Genomic DNA, 22036 nt, shown 5'->3' on the forward strand with positions numbered 1-22036 from the left:
GTTTGACCCCTTCGCTGGTGATATTGTGACCTAAGTAATTTATTGAGTTTGTTCTAAATTTAAATTTTTCTGCTTTAATGGTCAAGTTGTGATTACATAATTTCTCCAAAGCGATTCTTAAACGACCATCATGCTGACTCACATCATCACCATATATCAAAATGTTATCCTGATACACAAACACCTGGGAGACCATGAAGAATTCTCTCCATAACTCTCTGGAAGACCGAAGAGGCTGATACCAAGCCAAAGGGCATACTTTTAAATCTATAAGTACCAAAAGGCGTTATGAAGGAAGTGAAGTCTCTACATGTCTCTTCTAATTCTATTTGATGATACACTGAAGTAAGGTCTATTGTGCTAAAAACCTTGGCACCACCTAACAAAGCTAATAATTCATTTGTGTTTGGTAATGGATATTTATCAACCACCACACATTTATTCAATTGCCTCAAATCGATGCAGAGCCTCAAATCCCCATTAGATTTGCGAGCTGCTACAACTGGGGCCAACCATTCGGTGCCCTCAACATCCTCTATGATACCCCAATCTTTAATTTTATCAATTTCTTTTCTCATGTCATCTCTCACAGAAAGAGGAAGATTCCTTACTTTGCATCAAACAGGTATTGAGTCTTTCCCAAGTACAATTTTATGTTGGTACCCTTTGAGGCAACCTAATTCATTTCGGAAAAGGTCTGGATAATCTTTCTTGAGTTCAGAAACAAAATTATCATCACCACACTCTACAAGGATGGAATTCACATCATTTTTTAGCTTAATAGGAGGGTCAGCATTCGGGTCGAGGTAAACTCCAAGATCACCTTGATGGATCCAGCTAATAATGCGGTCTCCATTCTTGGAAACATAGATCTTCCCTGAGACTAGTCTACCTTTATATTCAATGAGACCCACAAAATATACATCAAGCTTAATGGGTTCTCCTCCATAAGCTAATGGCCTAATATCAGGTTTCATAAGTTTTACCTTACCTTTCAAGTTCTCCAAGTAGAACCCACCCGAGACAATAGTTATTTTTGCACCTGAATCAAATAACACTTTAGTGCTTGCTCCTTCAACCAAAATGTTGTCACAAGGACTATTCTTTTTCTTTTCACCACTCAAAACTTGTGCAACAATCTGTCGGCACTCATAATCATCCATCCCCGATTCACCATTCTCACTATCATATATCTTGACTTCTTTAACTTTGGGTATGACTAGATAATCATTACTTACCAAACGTAAGCACTATTTTAGAAAGGTATATGTTCGCTAAGAGGATGCAAGGTGATGAGGAAACGGTGGAATGTTATGTAACTATTTTAAGGAAACGTGCTTCTTCTTGTAAATTCGATGGCTTAACTGATGAACGTATACGTGATCAGTTCATGTGTGGATGCAATATGGAGAAGGTCAGGGAAGAATTATGGTCACGTGATGAGCCTACCCTAGATGAGGTTCTCGCTGTAGCCAAAAGGATTGAACGTTTGATGAAATGTGTTGCAGTTTTGAAGAAAGATTCCATGAAAGAGTTCAAGGTTCAAGAAATTAAGAACAAAGGTAAAGTGAGTTATGGATCTAAAGATAGGAGTTACAAAGGAGTCTCATCAAACAAAGAAAAAATTAATGAAAAACGGACCAATAGTAAGTGTTTCAGGTGCGGTAAAATGGGACATTTGGCTAATAATATAAAGTGTCCAGCTTTAGGTTTAACATGTCCTAAATGCAAAAAGAAAGGTCACTTTGCCTCAATGTGTAATAGTAAGGGGATACCTAAGGTTAAAGAAGTTGATGTTAATGATTGTGAATACGATGAATCCAACTCTGAAGATTATGAATGTGGTCAGATAGTTGTGCAGGTGGTAAGTGGAGAAAAGAAGAAGAATTGTCCATATGATGAAATCTTAGTTGAAGGAGCCAAAACTAGAGTTTTATTCGATTCAGGAGCGAAAATTACAATTGTGTCATGTGGATTTTATATGAATAAGTTGAAAGGTAAAGTTAAAATTTTAAAGCCAGACATAAGGCCATTGACATATGGGGGAGAGCCCATCAAACTTCATGGGTATTTCACAGGTTTGATCGAGTACAAAAAGAAATTGGTTTCAGGTAAAATTTACGTATCAAAAAAAGGTGATAGCATCATCAGTTGGATCCATCAAGGTGACCATGGAGTCTTCCTTGACCCCAATGCTGATCCTCCCATTCAACTAAGAAGTGACATAAATTCCACTATGAAAAAAGAAAGTGGGGATTTGGTTGATGATCTTAAGAAAGAGTATCCCAATGTTTTCAGTAAAAATCTGGGGTGTCTCAAAGGATACAAGCATAAAATTCTACTTAAAAAAGATGCTATTCCGGTATGTTGCAAAGTGAGGAATGTTCCTCTTTCAGTAGGGGAGGATATGCAAAAAGAAATTGAAAAATTAAAAGATCGGGGAATCATAGAAGAGGTTGAAGGGACTGAATGGTTGGCTATGGTAGCACGCAAACCCAGTGGGGATTCGAGACTCTGCATTGACTTGAGACAATTAAACAAATGTGTAGTGATCGACAAATATCCTTTGCCAAACATAAACAAGTTATTGTCTCTGTTGGGTGGAGCCAAAGTTTTTAGTACAATAGATCTTAACTCGGCATATCACCAGATAGAATTGGAAGAGTCCTGTAGGGATTTAACTTCATTCATAACACCTTTCGGCACATATAGATTTATACGTATGCCCTTTGGATTAGTATCAGCCTCTTCAGTGTTTCAGAGAGTAATGGAAAATATTCTTCATGGTTTATCAGGTGTCTATGTTTAACAAGATGACATATTAATCTATGGGGATGATAACTGTTAGCATGACTCTCGTTTGAAACTAGCTTTGGGGGGACTTACAGATCATAATTTAACAATTAAGGCTGAAAAATGTAAATTTAGAACAAACTCAATAGATTACTTAGGTCTCAACATTACAAGTGATGGTGTGAAACCTAAAGCTGATCGAATTAATACAATTCAAAAGACGAGTTCACCAGCAAAGGTGAACTCATGAAATGGTATGGGGTAGTTGAATACTATTCGAAATTTGTAAAGAACTTTGCTAATTGCGCAGCAAATATGAGATACTTATTAAAGAAAGACGTGGATTTCAAATGGACTGAATGTTGTGAAAAGGAGTTCATTGATATCAAGGGAAAACTTAAAGCAGCACCTTCTCTTGCTAGTTTTAACCCTATGATCAAACCCATACTCATCACTGATGCAAAGTGAAAAGGGTCTGGGAGCTATTTTGCAACTGAAGGGTTCCTATGGGATGCAAACCATTATGTGTTTGTCACAAAGTCTCAAAGATCCTGAAACTAGATATTCAGTTGTGGAACGAGAGTCCCTTGCAGTATTTTGGGCAATAAAAAAATTGAAAAAGTTCCTTTGGGGTGTTGATTTCGAAGTGAGAACTGATCATAAGCCCCTGGTGGAGATATTTAGTAAAAAGAAAGGGCCCGATGCCATATCCAGCAGAATAACAAAGTGGGTGATAGGGCTACAAGAATACAATTTCATGATAAAATACATACCAGGAGTTGAAAATGATTGGGACGATTCTGATTAATTGGTTTGTGTCATTGATCAACAGATCATTAGTGAAAAAAGATGGTGTGATGAAATGGCACTGGATATGGTTTTAAATGAAGTTTTAGATCCGATTAAGAAGGGTTGGAACAGCAACGAGGAAAGATCTGAGAGTACTAAAAAATTTTGGCCAGTGCGTAATGAATTATCAGTGGACAATAATCTGTTATTTCGGGGAAAGAGGTTAGTTCCTCCCTGCAGTCTTAGGAAAGAATTAATAGATCTAGCCAATTCCTCACATGCTGGTCTTACAAAATGTAAGGAACGATTGAGAATGTCATATTGGTGGCCAGGCATGGACATAGAAGTTGAAAGCTGTACGCGTTAGCGTTACAAATGCTGTGCACATCAGGATTGTTAATAAATGATGACGTTTTCGTGCTGTGCACATCAGCTTATCAAATGCAGAGCGCTTCCAGTAAATTTACCGCAAACAAGAATTGCTCCCAAAATCCACATGAATGCTGTGCGCATCAGCGCGACATATGCAGATGAATGAAGAAGACTTTGTGCAATATTTTGCAAGCACCAACTGTAATTTTATGGTTACCACCAGTCCAATGTATAGAGCTTGAAATATGAACAGCATCTAAGTTCATCACGTGCTTCTTGTCATTTACGATCAAGCGCTAAATGTAGAGCCTTCGAAGATGTAAAATTGTTCATTCAAAAGGAAATACCAAAGCGCTTCCTCTTAGTCACAATGAGGCTTTATAAATTGCCAGGCAATAAGCACTCCCTGCTGATTACTACTACCGATTGTATATCTTCAAAAGCGTCATATGAAGAATCTCACAAAGTCATTGTATATCTTTAGAAGCGTTATGAGCAGGGTCTCATTACAAGTCTCAGATGGAAGCAAGGATGAGCCCGCATCGATAAAACTCAAACACCAACAAGCTACAAGATCCTTTTGGAACAATCAGGGTATAAATGCGGCGAAGCTCCCAATCCTTTACCATGAATTTTGCAAAATTTGAGAAACTTCTTTAACTTGCAGTAAGGATTTCATGTTTCTTAATGATTCATGAAGGTAACTACCACTTAGGATATACCTTAGATTTAAATTATCCTTAGATGATAAATCTTTTCCTTTTTAAATAAAGAGACCTCTCACCAATCTTCTGTGTTGAGATTCTTATTGTTCATCCTCCCGAATGCGCCATTCAAGCATGCCTGGGACATAAGACTGGACACAGGTATGCAGTTTCTACTTAAGTTTATTCCACCAAGAATCCCATCCATCAACCAGCAGGTCTAGCATCAACTGCTAAGGTTTACTTACAAACTCCACATAGAATGACATGACACTGGTCCATGACTCATACAACATTCCTAAATGACATAGTAGAATTCTATGACTAAGACATCACATGCAGAGGAAAAGGCAGTACACCACATACGCACTACGCGAATTGCACGTAGCACAGTGCAAAATGCGTAGCGGGCATTTTTTGCTTGCTTGCGGTCCTCAACGTCAAGTTGGCGACCGCGAGCGAGAAAAATGACATCCCGGCAAGACTTTTTCCTCGTTGGCGATCAGCAACATCAAGTTGCCGATCGCGAGCGTGGAAAATAAACGTCCCGGCGAGATTCTCAACGCGGGGAGGTCAGGTTTCTCATTGCGAGTGGTCGCGTATGCTCGCGACCGCTCGCAATGAGAAACTACAAGTCCGCGTTGAGAAAACTGCCGCTCGAGTACATATCTACTCAAGCTGCAGAAAAAGACCGCTTGCACTGTGCAAGATGCCGTTTGCAAGGATTGCACAGTGCGGACAAGCATCCGTCACTGTGCAATCAGTAGGAACAGCATTTTCCCTAGCGCACTACGCAGCTCGCGTAGCTTACGTAGTGCGAAGTGCACTTAGCGTAGCGCTACTATGCAAACTACGCCCAGGGTTACCCTTTTCCCCATAGCTCTCGCTGTGTAACCTCATCACTGTATTCTAAAATTTGGCCACTTTACCAAACCTCGTACTGACCTTACCAATGAACTTTTACCAAATTGCGAACTTGAACATCACGTTTATGGACCATGTCTCAGAAACAATGACAGGATTTTAGCTGAATGTTATGTTCCTGTACCATACACAAAGTTATTGAGCATTGAGGTTTACTCCATGCACATTCTCAGTAGATCAATCAGCTGAAATGGTAGCAATCGCACATGCTTGCATTCTAGGTGCACAGAAAACTATAACCTTTTTCAATGATTCTAAGGACACATTTTGGGGTTGTCGATGATTTTAGACTCTTCTGAATGCAGGGGGGGGGGGGTGGGGGGGAACTATCAATAATAGGTTACATGTAAAACGTTTGCTTCAAACCCTTCAAAATGCTACGGTCATATGTGCTGCACACCAATCCACTCTCGACAAAAAAGCCCTCCAGGGATAGTGCTTTTGTTCATCAAAATGCTTCCAAGTGTACTGTCTCCTAAGCCAGAAGTCACTCTTTACGTAAAACAAGTTACTGAGCTACAAAAAGGATTTTGCTGAGTTACAGGAATATGACCCGACAGTAAAAAGAATGTATAGTTTAAATAAAACTGCAAGAGAGCCTGATGAAGTGTGGTGGGGGAGCAAGGAAGAGTGGTCTCTCTCAGTGTAGTACTCCAAAATGTACCCTAATACAACACAATGTTGGCAATGTCAGCTGAGATGGCATGATTTGTTTAAAAGATACACACTGGTTTGAACCCTATTTCCCTTCTATTTTCCAACAGTACTGCCACGCAAAAGGCACTTGCCAAACCTTCAATGACAGTAAAAGTTCAAAGACTACCTCTGCTGCCATCAGTCTCATTGAGACCCTTTACTCAACATACAGATAGATTTCTTTAAAACGACCCAATGTTGTTCTTATTTTTATGTTCTAGTTCTAATGTGCATGTTGTCTAGTGCGGATGCCATCACTGTTGCTACACAAGCACTGGCAAAACAAATAGGTCTCACCTATGCGGGATTCAGTTGGTTTGCAACATTTTTTTTCCAGCCATATTGTACAGCACCACAGCGGCAGTGAACACTGGCAAAAGGGATTAGCCTGTTTCTCGCTTCCTTTTTTACTTCAAGATGGCGCCCACTTTCTCCTGGTCAACCCGTGACCTGGAATCCTTTGGGACAACTGAGGAGGGCGTGTGCAGAAACAAGACTACTTTCTCTAACTGTGACACATAAAAAAGGAACCACCACCACAAAGGCGGCTGCCCTCGCTGACCGAAAGAGACCACGCACACTTGGCACAGAAGTAAGTGTGAGCACACCGCGTGGGTCTCCATGACCCTTGAGCGCCCACTTAATCGAGCCTTCCCTCTTTAAAATTCATTGTTCCACTGCTTTCACTTTATTAGGTTTTTACCACATCCAGTTACAGAAAAGGATTACTCTAGGATTCACCATCATGGTATGAATAAGGCACACGCCACCGTAAGCGCAGTCCAGCACTGTTTGCCAAATGAAGTGTCACGATTTCCCATAAACTAGGGACACTCCTGATAGTTCTTGACTAGCTCCTAATTCACAGCCCCTTTTCACTAAGGATCACCACTTCAAATTTTACTAGTAATATGAGAGGCCTTGACCACACAATAGTAGGAATGCAAACACAGGCCAATTTGGCTGTTATATGTTCTTATCGTCTCGGGGATCTATGATCCGCCTCTGTTCTGCATGACTAAGGAGTCAAGCATCGTAACATAGCTAAAAAAGCAATACATTGGAATTATTGCCACAAAAAGAATGATTTCTTTCACTTGCACTGGCACATTTTGAAGTTCTGTACCACTAATGGGGAAGGGGTCTCCCATTGCCAAGGACAAGTGATCTACACTAAATATGCTCTATTGACCCAATACCCCCTTTTCTCTGACTACACTGGCAAAAGTGCTATGATGTGGTCAACGCTGTTCGCTTTAAATCATTTGTTGTTTTAGGTCTTGCCTAGGCTGCGCTTGAGCAGTCTCTTCAAGACATGCTGCATTCAGGTATGGACTTTAAGCTCTGCCCATCTTTTCAATTGGCTGAATAGGCTTAGTAGTCCCTCCTTAGTACCATCTTTTCTCCTGTTGCACCCTCCCATGAGGACTGCCCCATTACATGCGTTCTTACTCAGTATGATGCATTTACAGTTTGAGCACTATTTTATTAATTACTTTCTCCCAGCTGCTGTTGCAGCAGGACACGCTCTCCCGCTTCTGCAACCCACTCTACAGTTTACATGCACAGTGAGGCTGCACACGACCCCTCATCTTTAACAATGGCGGCCGCGCCTTTCTTTTCTTCTGTGGAGCTCCCAAAACTCTATTTTTTAACATTCTGCCCTTTTTTTTTTTTTTTTTTTTTTTTTAGTAGCCCGGGACGCCACCCTTAATCTTAAACTATGGCGGCCTCGCGACTCACCCAACTCTTTTCCTCATTATTTTAATTTCTTTTAAGCTGTGCGACAAGCCGCTCCTAATCACCAACAAGAGGGGCCTCACCTTTCTTTTCTTGTTTACATTTGCGTTGCATCGTCTCCCTACACGTAGTGGCCATCTCCATCAGAAACGTTTCACTTCTGTGGTAAAAACATATGGGCAGGCTTCTCACACAACGCAAGCGCTTTGCTGCCGCCGCTTTATTTTGTGTTTGCTTTGGCAGCTCGTTCATTTCTGTGATACAAACATGGAATGACGTTGCGCCCACTTCACTTAATCTCTACTTAATCTCAACGTGCGGAGCTATCCCCACACCACCACCTCCCACCCGTCACTGCTTTGGTTTGCTTGTTTAAGTAGCTCTCATTTATGACTGGATCGCCATGACTTGGAGAGTTTAAATCAATAAACATGCATGTCTCGCAGCTTGACATCTGTCTAGTATTTGCATCACTTTCCATGACGACGATTAGGACTTACTTTTATTTTGTTTAGTTATTGTGAATGTAATTTTAGAATATTTCAATAACTTCAAGCAGCGAGGATGATGGTTTGCATATGGACTTAGCACATAAAAGAGAGCAGTTTTTACTCTTTCAAAATTGAAGCGCACTTTTGACTTACAAGGGAATGTGCAGTTCGATGTTATGTTGGTTTGCTTTCTCTTCCATTTCTGTGAACCTTGAGGTTGTGTAATGTTAATTCCTCTTGACTGCCGCCACTATGCAATGTTATGAGGTGAAACAAGGGGCGGCCGAGAACAGTAGCGTTTCTGTGCTGAAAATGGGTTGGTAACAATTTGCGAACTTAGGGGCATATTTACAAGCTGGCGATAAAAAATTATCGCCACTTTTGTGGCCGATTTCGGCCGAAAAGCGGCAATTTTATCGCCTAATTAGCAAGGCCACCCTAACGCGTGAAACCTTGCTTTAGCGTGGGAATTCCTAACGCCCAGCTTTGCATCTCTAATGAGATGCAAAGTGGGCGTTCCTGACCTAACATGACAAGAGAAATGTCGCTTATCATCAAGCCTCACGCTATGAAGCATAGTAGCAGGAAAAGTAGCGATAACCACTGTTACTTTCCTTACGCCTGCTTCAGGACTGACTTAACCATGATATCCTATGGAAGGTGGATATCATGGCTAAGTATGTGAGGCCCTATCAGCAAGCTAACGCCACACTTCGTGAGATTATCGCTGGGTTTTCAGCGATAATCTCACGTTAGGCAGTTAGCGTGAGGATTTTTATCGCTAAGGAGATAAGCGTTGCTAATAGCACGCTATCTCAGCCATAAAAATCCACGTTACCCGGCGATAATTATCCTCACGCTAAGAGCGCTGAGCGATAATTATCGCCGGGTGTTGCGGATATGCCCCCAAATTTCTGTTCATAGGTTTGAACATTCAGTTTTTCACTTGTGTACCCAAAAACATTTTAACTTGTGGCCCATAGCTGCCATGTTTTGAGCTTGCTTAAGTGCGACATTTCCATGTGTTTATGGTGCTTAGGTGTGACGCTTCAATTCCTGTTCAATATTCTAGTTTCCATAAGTGTTTCTAAAGGCAAGTGTTGGAGCCGGCCTCGTGGCGTGGTCCTGTTCCCCCTCGCTAAGCCGCACGAGGTCCCATGCACCTCGGGGCTCCTCCATTTTGGATTGTACGTGACTCTACGTAACCACCTACGTGACCCCGCTTCACCCGGCCTCGGTCCCAGCGAGGCCCGACATCGAGGCGCCAACCCCTGGCCAGGGGGATACCACGTGAACCCTTCCCACTCCCGGCGGAGGGCAGTATCGATGGGACCCCCAACCGTCCTTCCGCACCTAGGTGCGATCGCCCCACAGCTCTCTGGGGCCTGGCGCCTCTCCTGCTGGGCGTCTGGCCGCTCCCTACCCGGCCTCTCCGCCCCCCCCGGGCGCAAGGGTCCGGACATCAAAGGGCTCCAGTCCTATATCTGGGGCGACCCGACAACAGGACAACAGTTGTATCCTGGAGTCAAGAGCCCTGCTGATCAGATCGCGGCTGACCCTACGGAAGAAGACTCACCCTGAACCCACCCTCTGAGCCCTGCTGACGACGTCGCGGCTCCACCGTGCTTAAAGACCTTCACGAACCTTTGGGGCCCTGCTGACGCTGTAGCGGCCCGACCTTGTTGAACCTTACCATCAGAGCCCAGCTGACCTCATCGCGGCTCGACCGAAGCGGACCTACCACCGGAGCCCTGCTGACTGTGTCGCGGCTCGACCCAAGCGGAACTACCACCCGAGCCCTGCAGACGCCGTCGCGGCTCCCCACGTCCGAGCCGCTCTGAGACCAGCACTCAAGGTCTGGCGCAGAGCCTTCCCGTACCTGGCTGGTACTAAGACTGTCCCGCTACCCTATCCCTCTAAAGACATTGAGACTCTTACTGGATCCCTCGATCCCCCTGTAAATATTGAACGTACTACTATTGATAAAGAACCAAGTTAAGCAACTGATACGGAGTCCTGTGTGGTGGTATTACTGGGCCTAGTACGATCATAGGAGAAGGACCTCCCCTAGGGGGCTTCTCAGCGGCGCTCGGCTATAACTTTGCGGTAGGAAGGTGCCCCGGAGTAGTCTCCCCGACTCCCCGGTGGTCCTCCCTCCAACAGCAAGCATGTACTCCTGGATCAAACTGCATGACCCAGTGTGTAGTAATTGGGCACGCAGCTTCATTTTTTTTTAATTTGCATCGCAGCACGTTCATTTCTGTGGTACAAACATGGAGTTAGTTTGTATCCTTTCCTAGAAGAGGTATCCGCGTCTTGTTTTTTCATTGGCTTTCCTGTGTGCTTTCACAGGATTGACCTTGTCTCGTTTTTAAAGACCCCACTCCCAGCCCTCCCTTTTAATTTTATTTGCATTTCGATTGCATCGTCTCCCTAAATGCAGCAGCCACCTCCGTTGGAAACATTTCATTTCTGAGGTACAAACACGGAGTTAATTTAATCACACTTCACTTAAACTCCCCGTGCGGAGCCGTCCCCACACCACCACCTCCAACCCGTTGCTGCTTTGTTTGCCTGTTTAAGTAGCTCTCATTCATGACCAGATAGCCATGACTTACCGAGTTCGAATCGTCTAAAATGCTCGTCTTGCGCTTTCACATCTTTCTAGTATTTGCATCACTTTCCGTAACGAAAAGTCTATGAGAAAATATGAGGCAATCAAGCACGGCTACAAAAGTTAGTTAAACCGCCGTGTAGGAGCTTTAAGGCAGTTTCACTGCATCTTGGTGCGAGATGCACCACGAGCTTTGAACAGTGGTATGCTGTTACCTATACGTTTCTACATTACCGCACCTTTAGTATGTGGTGTCATGTCTTTCTAATCCACTAGATGCTTCTGCAGCTCTGTAACATGTCTTTATCCCAGGCGTATTCCCCCCGGTCCAAGTATTTAACGTTCCATTAAGCTACAATCTTTTCTTATTTTACGTGCACCCTACAGAATTACTTACAGGACACTTTTGTTACTTTTTAGTTGTCCATCCTATGTGTTACTCTTTACCTAATTATTTATGCTCCCCATGCACGCCTCAAGTACATTAGTCTCTGTAGACGCATTACTCTCTGTGCGCCAACTAGCTAAGTTGTAGCAGTGCTTCATGCCTCTTTGTATTTGTTTTAATGCTTACGTTATTTCCGTTATTTATTTATTGGCTATGGTTTCTTTGCTTTGTCGTTGCTCTTTACATGAAAGACTTCATTCAAAGTAAGTGAACATAATATTTTAATATGTTCCAAATAGACCACTAACACGGTGTTTGAGTTTTAAATGTCTTACTTTGGACGGTATCCATCTGACGGTCGCTGAGCTTTATCTATTATTGCGGCTTGTTGGTCAGCTGTATTTAGATAGGTCAAAGGATTAGTTATTTTCCCAAAAAGTCTATTCCAGGATATGCTGTTTGCCGAGCTACTTCTTTTGAAGATGAGTAATATTTTTTAATTTAAAAGAATAACCCTCAAGAGGCAGCTTTTTAAACTTCGAGGTAAATATGCTGGGAGTGGTGCCCTGGGGCTGAAGAGACTGCTCAAATGTTTTGCATCATTATGCAGCTAGACAACTGACAAAGCAATACACTTCATGAAACTTTTTGCCAATAAGGGGTTAAACTCAAAGGAGCATTATTCTTTATCAAGCTTGGCAGGATGAAAGGCTGCATGGACCCACTGGAACCTCAAGCTTCATTGTATATAAAGAGCTCTATAGTCGATGCACTTATTTAACTGCTGTCTGGCAGGCATTCATTACTTTACCCACCCCTCCTCCTCTTCTTGGGTTGTCTTCTGCATACACAGGCAATCCATCTTTATGCGTCTGTGGCCTGCTCTCCCCTTCTTTCTCAAACACTCTTTCTGCTCCTCTGTCTGGAGTTCATTCACCACTGCGTGCACAAACTACCTATCCCTCTCTATCTTACTTTCTATATATTATGTGCAGCTCTCGCCCCTATCTATTCACCATGCCACATAATTGCAGTACACAAATGCACTGCACCCCACACAATTCCACAACAATTCCAATTCAACCCCCGTGATTCCACTCCAAACCACATACATCCACTCCACTCAAAACCAAACACATGGGTAAAAGACACTGTCATTTACAACGCCAATAGCTCTAACTCTCGCAAATGCGAGGCCTATTACAGCTGTGTTGTTGCAGTACAGCATGGTAGCAAGTTTTTTTTTTTATATATAAGGCATTGACTGTGTGATAGCGTTTTTTTTTTTTACACTTTAAGCCCTTTGCTGCAAGGCCTTTTCTCATCAGCGGTAATCCTTTTTTGGCTATTTGGAGTAGTTTGCCCTCAGGCCACCCCATAACCCATTGTCCACATAAGGTATCCACGCCAAATTTGTGTCCTTTTTTACCAAACATCCTGAGGATTCTATAAGTACCCAGGGTTTGTGGATTCCTCTATAGGGGACCGAGAAATTAGCCAAAATACAGCAACATTTTGTTTTTTTGGGGGAAAAAAGTGCTGCCGAAAAAAGTGTCTGTTTTTTCCCTGCAGGTGGTATCAACTAAGGATTTGCGGTGCTAAAATCACCATCTTCCCAGCTTTCAAGATTAAGCAGACTTGTCGGAAAAAAAAATATCTGCACCGTTTTGGCATTTTACTAGGACATAGACCATTTTTCTTATTTTTGTGTGCTTTCAACCTCCTTTCAGTTAGTGGTAGAAATGGTTGTGAAACCAATAATGGATCACGGAAAGCTATACATTTCTAAAAAGTAGACAAAGTTCTCAATTTAGCAAGGGGGTCATATGTGTAGATCCTTCAAGGTTTTCCTATATAGAAAGTGCAAAAAGAACTATTGATGGACAGAATGCAGAACAATGTCATACATTCACCCCAGTACAGAGATCTGGGCCTAAATCCATAATTTTTGCTCACCATGCCATTCCAATTGTGTGTCTTTTGCTTTCTCACCCTAAGTGCACCAGGTATGTCCAGACGTGGGTCCTGGGCTCACTGTGCCACTGGAATCAAGCTATCCTGGCTGAAGAGGGGTGAAACCCCGAAACCGGTCCTAGGATGCTTGTTTCCGGTCCAGGGAGGTCCTGGCTTGGCAGTTCGGGCTGGACTGTTCCCATGAGGCACAGGGTCAAGACTTATTTGCATATGGCCTGGTCTAAACTGGGGTGGCATGGTGAGCAAAAGAATGATGGATTTAACCCAGATCTTTTGACTGGGGGTGAATGTTTTGATTTGTTCTACATTCCGTCCATCAATTGTGTGTCTTTTGCTTTCCTATAGAAAGTACCAGTTTAAATAAAATATTGAAATTGAGTTGAAAGAAACTACTATTTGTGCCTACGTTTTCACCTGTAACTTCTTCTAACTATAGCAGATTTTTTAAAGCAATATACTGTTACGTCCGCTAGACCCTTCTGGTTGCTGGGATATAGAGGGCTTGTAGGTTCACTAAGAACACGAGGTACCCAGAGCCCAAAACTGAGTTGCGCCTTGCAATAGTTTTTCATCATATAACAGGTATACAGCAATTTATTTGGTAAAATATAATGAGTGAAATATAGATATCAAGGAATCCTATGTATTTCCCAAATGAGAACAGGATATGGCGTTTAGAAGCAGTGGTATTTGCACATCTCTGAATTTGTGGATACTCATACTAGCATGTCAATTAGAGTGCATTTTTCAAAATGAATTTTTTTTTATACACCATCTTACATTTGGAAGGCCCAAATGCAGAGAAAGACATTCGGTAATAACACTCATCCTACCATTCTGTGTTCCCCTACGTCTCCTGATAAAAATGGTACCTCACTTGTGTGGGCAGGCCTAGTGTGCGCGACAGGAAACTGCCCAAAAGGCAACGTGGACACATCACATTTTTCCCCACTGAAAACTGACCCTCTTTTTTTTGCAATGTGCCTAGCTGTGGATTTTGGGCTCTAGTTCAGCTGGCACCTAAAGAAACCAAGTAGATTAAATCCTCCCTTGGGGACAATATATAGTATGGTGATCAACTATCACTCCCCCACTTCACATTCTCATGATATTAGACATTGTCACAATCAACCCCAAAACTAGTTATATACTGAGACAATAATGTGACGTGTAAAGGCTTTTTTATTTAAAAAAAAATGTTTTAAACAGCAATACACTTTTCTATGACATCCAAATATACTAAAACATTTTCCAACACAAAAATATAAAGAATAATACAATTCATAAAATCAACCTAACAAATACTGTAATTACAATTCATAAAAATGATCCACACATATGACAATTCATGCTATGAACCAGCATAACCCTGAGACAGAAACAGATTTTAGACAATACACTTTGTCACATACATTGGCATATCCTAAGGGAGTTACTTCAAAACGCAGCTTGGATACAATACTCAATCTTTGTATCAACAAGTATGAGTTGGCCCTGGGATCATGCTCATAAGTGCGTCGACACGTTTCGATGGATTAATTTACATTGCTATCTTTTTCAAGACAAATAGTTTTATTCTCTCAGTTGTGCTCTGTGGTTTCTCATTCCTCTTTTTGGAGTAGAGACTTATATCAGAATTTTAAAGTACTCCTTCCTCTCGTTGTTTATGTTCAGTATTTGTCGCACCTCACTCGTATTTATTATTTAACTTCTGTTGTGTTTTTGCTCTTGAGGTCTCTGTTTGGATGCACGGCCTCTCGACAGATATCCTTTTAACGCTATTCCTCTGTATTAGCAACTGCACTCTATACGGACCTTATTCTCCGTTTTTCTAAATGCCGACGTTTATATTGACTGTCAGCGTTATCTCGATCCTCTGGGTCATGAACACTTCTGTGCCTCCTTTCTCTCACCACATTATGAGCATAATCCCAGGGCCAACTCAGACTTGTTGATACAAAGATTGAGTATTGTATCCAAGCTGCGTTTTGAAGTAACTCCCTTAGGATATGCCAATGTATATGACAAAGTGTATTGTCTAAAATCTGTTTCTGTCTCAGGGTTATGCTGGTTCATAACATGAATTGTCATATGTGTGGATAATTTTTATGAATTGTAATTACTGTATTTGTTTAGGTTGATTTTATGAATTGTATTATTCTTGATATTTTTGTTTTGGAAAATGTTTTAGTATATTTGGATGTCATAGAAAAATGTATTACTGTTTAAAAAAAAAAAAAAGCCTTTACACGTCACATTAGTGTAGCGGGGGAGTGACAGTTGATCACCATGCTATATATTGTCCCCAAGGGAGAAATTAATCTACTTGTGCAAAGTACCTTATTTCCCAAGGTATTTACAAGGGGTCTCTCTCCATTTTCTACATACCTAAAGAAACCAAGCAAGCCTGTACATTTTTTTTTTTAACTAGACACCCAGGGGAATCCAGGATGGTGTGACTTGTATGGCTCTCACCTGATTCCATTATCCAGAATCCTTTGCAAACATCAAAATCTGTCTAAAAAAACACATTTGTCTCACATTTCTGTAATGGAAAGTTCTGGAATCTGCGAGGAGCCACAGATTTCCTTTCATCCAGCATTCCCCCAAGTTTCTTGATAAAAATGGTGCCTCAGTGTAGGCTTAGTGCCTGCAACAGGAAATGGCCCAAAACACAACATGAACATATCACATTTTTCCACTGAAAACTGACCCTTGTTTTGCAATGGGCCTAGCTATGGGTTTGAGCCCTAGCTCAGTCGGCAGCTAGGGAAACCTAACAAACCTGTACTTTAAAAAATAAAACTAGACATCTAGTTGTATCCAGGGTGCACGGTCTTGAGTATTCTTTTGCCCCGAATCCCTTGCAGACCTCAAACTGACTGAGAAAAAAAAAAAAAAAAAACCATTTTGCTCACATTTCTGTAATGGAAAAACCTGGAATCAGCAGGGAGCTAAAAACTTCCTTCCACCCAACATTTCCCCAAAACTGCTGATAACAAGCATTGGCATCGCCAATAGGTCTCGCCTTTGGGACCTTATAAGTGTTTAGCCATGCAACAGTTATATAACTAAATACTTATAAGGTCCCAAAAGCTAGACCTATTGGCTATGCAAAGCGGCCGTGCGGCCGCGAAAGTGATCGCGATCAAACATCAAAGCGGCCGTGTGGCCGAAAGTGAAAGTAATCGCGGTAAAACGCGGCGCACGCGCCCGCGCACATGCACTGTAGCTCTAGGCTGGCCTGGTAGCACTTTTTGGAGCCCTCTCAATAAGTCTCGCCAGACCAGCGCATGCGCTGGGTCAGGCGAGACCTAAAAATGGTACTTCACTTGTGTGGGTAGGCCTAGTGCCCACAACAGTAAACAGCCCAAAACATAATCTGGAAACATCAAAATTATCTATCACAAAACGACCTTTTGCAAGCGGGTAACCTGCATTTTGGGTCCAGGGGGAGGAGGGGTGGAAGGTGGGCTTGCCACCTTGATCTTCCCCTTTTCCAGGTGCCAGCAGCGGAGAAATTTGTCATCCACCCATCCTGCAAAAAAGTGCCAAGAAAACCTGCAATCACTGTATAGTGTCACAAGCAGAGTTACTGGGTGATCCTAATGCAAAAAGCAAATAATGCCCCCATCGGATGGGGCAGATAAATATGATACCCCTCAGGCCATAAGGGGGCCATGAGATGAACGAGACAGTAACCCCTTCATCCTGCAAGGTACAGTTGGTATCCTGACAGCTGGGAGTTGGCCTTACCTTGCTCCATGGCGGCACAGGTGCAGCAACCAGTAAAATGTTTTGGGCTGCAGACCCAATGAGGAATACCCAGAACCGAATAGCGAATAAGACAGCACTGTGATACCCGGTGGCTAGAGATTGTTTCAGGATGGGTGTCAGCAGTTAGACCTAAACAGCGCTGCACACAGTTAATCACCAGTAAGTTAACTCTAACTGTGTACCGCATAAGATAATGCGAATAAACCTGTGACAGTTTTTCCCCCAAACGACGTGTGGTCTGTTTTATTTAAGAGATGCAACTGTGTTTGTCACAAAAGGTACTGTGTGTTAAACTTTGCCACATACTAGAAGGGCTAGGGGTGGAAACGCTAAGAGGTCAGCGTACATTGACGTATATGGCAAGGTCATTCATTAACAGAGCACAATGTCCAAAGCTCAAACAAAAATAATGCAGGTTCGGATCAGTCTACTCAAAGCACGTGGAGAATCAAGCAGATCATATACAAAAAGGAGAGGATTGGGTGGTGTCCAGTGGCTAAATTAACGAAATTAAACACGAGGAACCATGTTCGAGGACGTTCCTCAGGTAAACAACCTGCGATTCAGTACCTAAAAAAAACAGTAACATCGTCTGGTTCTGTCGTAAAGTGCTCCAATGCCCATGGGCCAGGTTGGCGCTATATAAAACATAAGCAAAGTGAATAAAACAGAACCAGAAGTGTGTGTGGCTAGATTAACTGCCAGACACGAACATCGTACCCCTTGTGAAATTTGGCTCATGATTGGAAAACTTAAGTAAACAATTTGCATTAAAATGTCACATTCAGTGCAAGCGGGCCACCATTAATACTCCACCCTTCCACCGCTGCTACTGTCTGCCGCCTGACAGGCTGGCATTGCGAACGTGCAGAAGCGCACAGAGTAAACACCTCCCCAACGCCTGCCTGCTACTGCTTCCAGTAATGTAGTTTCAGGCTGCAATCCACCTTCTCAACGTCTGCCTGATAATGCGACTTCCAGTAAAGTAGTTTCAGGCTGTAATAAACACCGTTGTGAGGTGGAGCTACTGTAGGTAGTCAGGGAGCAAGCACCGGGGTTTCCAGCAGTATACGCCACTTAGACGCTCGTGCCAAAGCCGACAGTTGCTTTCGATTCGCGCTCGCGCAGTCTCGAGGCTTCGAAATCAGTTAGTTACCTCTGCTCGCGCCGTTACCGCTGCCATTCCCCTCAGCAGGTTCCGGGAGGCCATCATTGTACCGTTGGCTGGAGAACGAGATTGCCTCGGATTCTGGGAACAGCACTTGCCACTGCCGAAATTACACGCCGGAGAAAAGCTTAGCCTGCCCTTTGGGGGCAGTACAGCCACCTCCCCCTAAGATTATTCGCTACCCCCACCCCACGGCGCCCTTTGCCTTCTGCCGTCTTGCAGTGTACGGAAGCCGAGAGAGCACAGTTTTATTCTGCCTAAATACAAACACAACAGAAACTGTTGTCACAATCCCTCATTATTATGGTGAGACTACTGACGCGATTTTACTGTGCTAATAGTTACAGTGTAAATATGCTTAAAATACATCCTATTAGGAATATTGGTTACACTCTAAACAAAAAGCGAAACATACTCAAAAGCCACGGCAATCAGCATATTCATTGGGTTTTTTTTAGGTCTGGCTAGAGAGCTGCACCTTATGTTATTAACAGATACATTTATTTCAAAAGTACTTCCACGTGTTTTTGCTGCGCTGCTGCTGGGGGACATGCTGTATTGGAGTATGGAATTGAAGCCTCGCCCACTCTCCACCCATATTTTTAATTGGCTTGTGTCATTGTCCTTCCTACACGCTGGCTTCCATTCGTTATTAATCCCTCCTTGGTACTGCCTTGTCTGTATTTGTTAACTCCCATATGGACTGGACTTTTTACTTGTGTTGTTACACTGTCTGCTTTATCTTGGCTGTGAGCACTATTTTGTTTAGTGATTTGCCCCTATTCCACCCACTACGTTGCAGCATGTGTCCGTTTTTATTTGATTCAATAATGGCAGCCCACTTTAACTATAGCAGCCACGTTTCTTTCTTTCTTTATTTTAGCAGCAGGACCATTGCCAGCTTTAAGTATTTAGTCCGCGCTTATTTATTTGTTTGTTTACTAGCGCTCATGCAGTCCTTTCACAATAATGGAGGCCGGAACCCTTTCTTTAGACAAACCGCATCTAAAGAAAGGTAAGTGGCCGCTATTAAAGTGAAAGCGCGGCTGTAGTGTATATCTGGGTATTGTGGTTCCTTATAGTTCGTGCGTAAGATTTATAATAGAATGCATGTATGTCATCTCTGGATGTTTGTGGTTCGAGAGTGTGGAGAGGAGATGATCTGGGCTGCAGAGTGTAGTCGTGTTCCCTGGCACTCGCTTGTTCCTGTATTTCATATTTATTGTTAATAAATCCTTTCTGAATACCAATCCTGCTTCCGATCTTCACAACAAACTGGCGACGATCGGGATTCGAAGGAGTATTACGGAACGATGTGAAGATCGTGTTCTTGTGAGTCAAGCTCTAGAGACATTTTACGATACACGCATCGGCGTGCGGATCCATCGCATACCATTGGAAAAATAAAAAGAATTATAAGGGAAAGAGGCAAGAAGGATTTATAAGGTAGGATTACCTTACTAGAGTCTGACTGAACAACGGTTGTTAACCGTCATTGGATGCATCATTCAGGCGGTGATAAAGTTCCAGTGCAGTCCAACGATCTTCAATGCAGTGATGCGCGCTGGCAACACCGACGTATGACGTTGGAACGCTAGTTCACGCTTTATGACCTTGCGTGGCGGCCATTTTGAGTGGGGCTGTGCTAGTCTACGGTACGTGTTGACACTTGCACGGTGAGCTTTAGCTCTGCGAGTAAAAGGTCCAACTCGTAAGCTCAATGAAGAACTGTATTTAACGGACATAAACAGGAACAGGTGAGACTGTCGGGGCACGTGTATATTAATATATTTTTTTAGTTTTGTGCCTTTTCTTCTTTTTTTCATTTTGCTAACAATAATTTTGCATAGTGAATGGGGAGCAGAACATTAATGTAACAGCCTGGGCAATAAAAAAAATTGCATGGATCAAGGAGATCAAAGTGAGTGTTCAACTGGAAGTGAGTGCTCAACTGAAGGTACAATGGCACAACAAAGTTTTAGCATCAGCTCACCTCATCCATTTTGGGTTAATGGCCCACAGCCTGATATGAAATGGCTTGAGTGGAAGGGATATTTTATAAACTACGTGTGTGCAATTGATGAGGCTGGTAAAATGAAGCCTGAACAAAAGAAAATAATTCTTCTTCATTCATTAGGACCTATGGGAATAAAAACGTATTCTCGCATGACAAAAGTAACTGTGGCTGAATTAGACGTTTTTGAATGTGCACTTAAAGATATGGACAGATATTTTGCGCCAAAAGTGTGCATTGGCGTAACAAGGCATAAATTCTTTCAGAGGAAACAAAATAAAGAAGAATTAGTAGATGAATGGCTTGTTGATCTAAAATAATTAGCCATTGATTGCAAATTCGGAGATCTCCACGACGACTTAATTAGAGACCAATTAATTGTACACAACAACAACTCACCTATTCAAGATCGATTATGGGTGAATGGAGATGCACCTTTGGAAGACGTTTTAGCCATCATGAGAAAGTCAGAAATGTCGGGCAGATGTGCCACAGTTTTCAAGGAGTCTGATAAAGACCCAATGAAAGACTCCTCTGGTGTTTTTAAGTTACAGGCCTATTCTAAGAACCAAAGTCAACAAGCTACAGGATGGTGGTCTAACCAGTCACAAAAATCTTTTACCAGCGATAGGAAGTTGGAGGCAAGGAAGTGTTATCGTTGTGACAGCAGTGAACATTTAGCCTTTAGCAAGAATTGCCCTGCTTTAAAGAAGAAATGTGGGATATGTGGCCTATTGGGACATTTTAGTAAAATGTGTCGTAGGCGTAGTAATATTAAGTATGTGCATGAGGATGAACATAATACAGAGGGTGTTGTAGAAGGGGAAGAAATTTGTGTTAAAAATTTACAAGGGAATTTTGTTTTGAACATTGACGAAAGTTATTTAAGGAACAAACCAATCTGTGAAGTATCCTTAGGTGGAGTAGTTACGAAAGTATACGCTGATTCGGGGTCACCATATACTATTGTGTGTGAAGATGTGTGGAGGAAGAATTTTATGGATTAAATTGGGAATTATCTGAATGTTTCTGATGTTAACCTGGTAAGTTTTACAGGGGAGAAAATAGACATGCTGGGTTACAGATGGCTTACGTTTCTTTTTAAAGGAAGGTCAGCTAGGGGCAAGCTATATGTCGCTAAGCTTGGACCGTCAGTTTTAGGCTGGCATGATCAAAAAAGCTTACACATTATTTTAGACCCCAATAGCCAAGAAAAAGTGTTGGTAATGGATGAAACTAGTAAAATGGGCGATGTCCTTTGTAAAAATTATCCTACGGTCTTCAATGAGCAGTTGGGGGCGCTCAAAGGATTGGAGCACCGTATTGTGCTTAAAGATAGTGCAGAACCCAAAGTACATAGAGTAAGACCAATCCCTATGTTAGTAAGGGATGAGGTTAATAAGGAACTCCAAGAATTATTATCCAAGGGAGTCATTGAAGAAATTGACACTTCAGAGTGGATTTCTCCAGTCGTCGTCGCAAGGAAATCGAATGGAAAAATCCGTCTCTGCATTAATTTGCCCCATCTAAATAATAATATTGTGGTTGAGAAATTTCCACTTCCAAGAATCAATGAGATGGTATCCTCATTA

General features: G+C 42.3%; 1 protein-coding gene across 1 annotated transcript in view; it reads right to left on the reverse strand.

The window, feature by feature from the left end:
• The window catches only part of LOC146862121 (protein NipSnap homolog 3A-like), a 216502-nt gene extending 197837 nt beyond the window's left edge, over positions 1–18665 (reverse strand). The window contains exon 1 of the mRNA XM_085641312.1: positions 18419–18665. Coding sequence (XP_085497438.1) covers positions 18419–18475 — 57 coding nt within the window. The 5' untranslated portion in view covers positions 18476–18665. The remainder of the gene's footprint in view (positions 1–18418) is intronic.
• Positions 18666–22036: the final 3371 nt, after the last annotated feature.

Source organism: Triturus cristatus, chromosome 2_2 (genome assembly GCF_964204655.1).
Source record: "Triturus cristatus chromosome 2_2, aTriCri1.1, whole genome shotgun sequence".
NCBI lineage: Eukaryota > Metazoa > Chordata > Amphibia > Caudata > Salamandridae > Triturus > Triturus cristatus.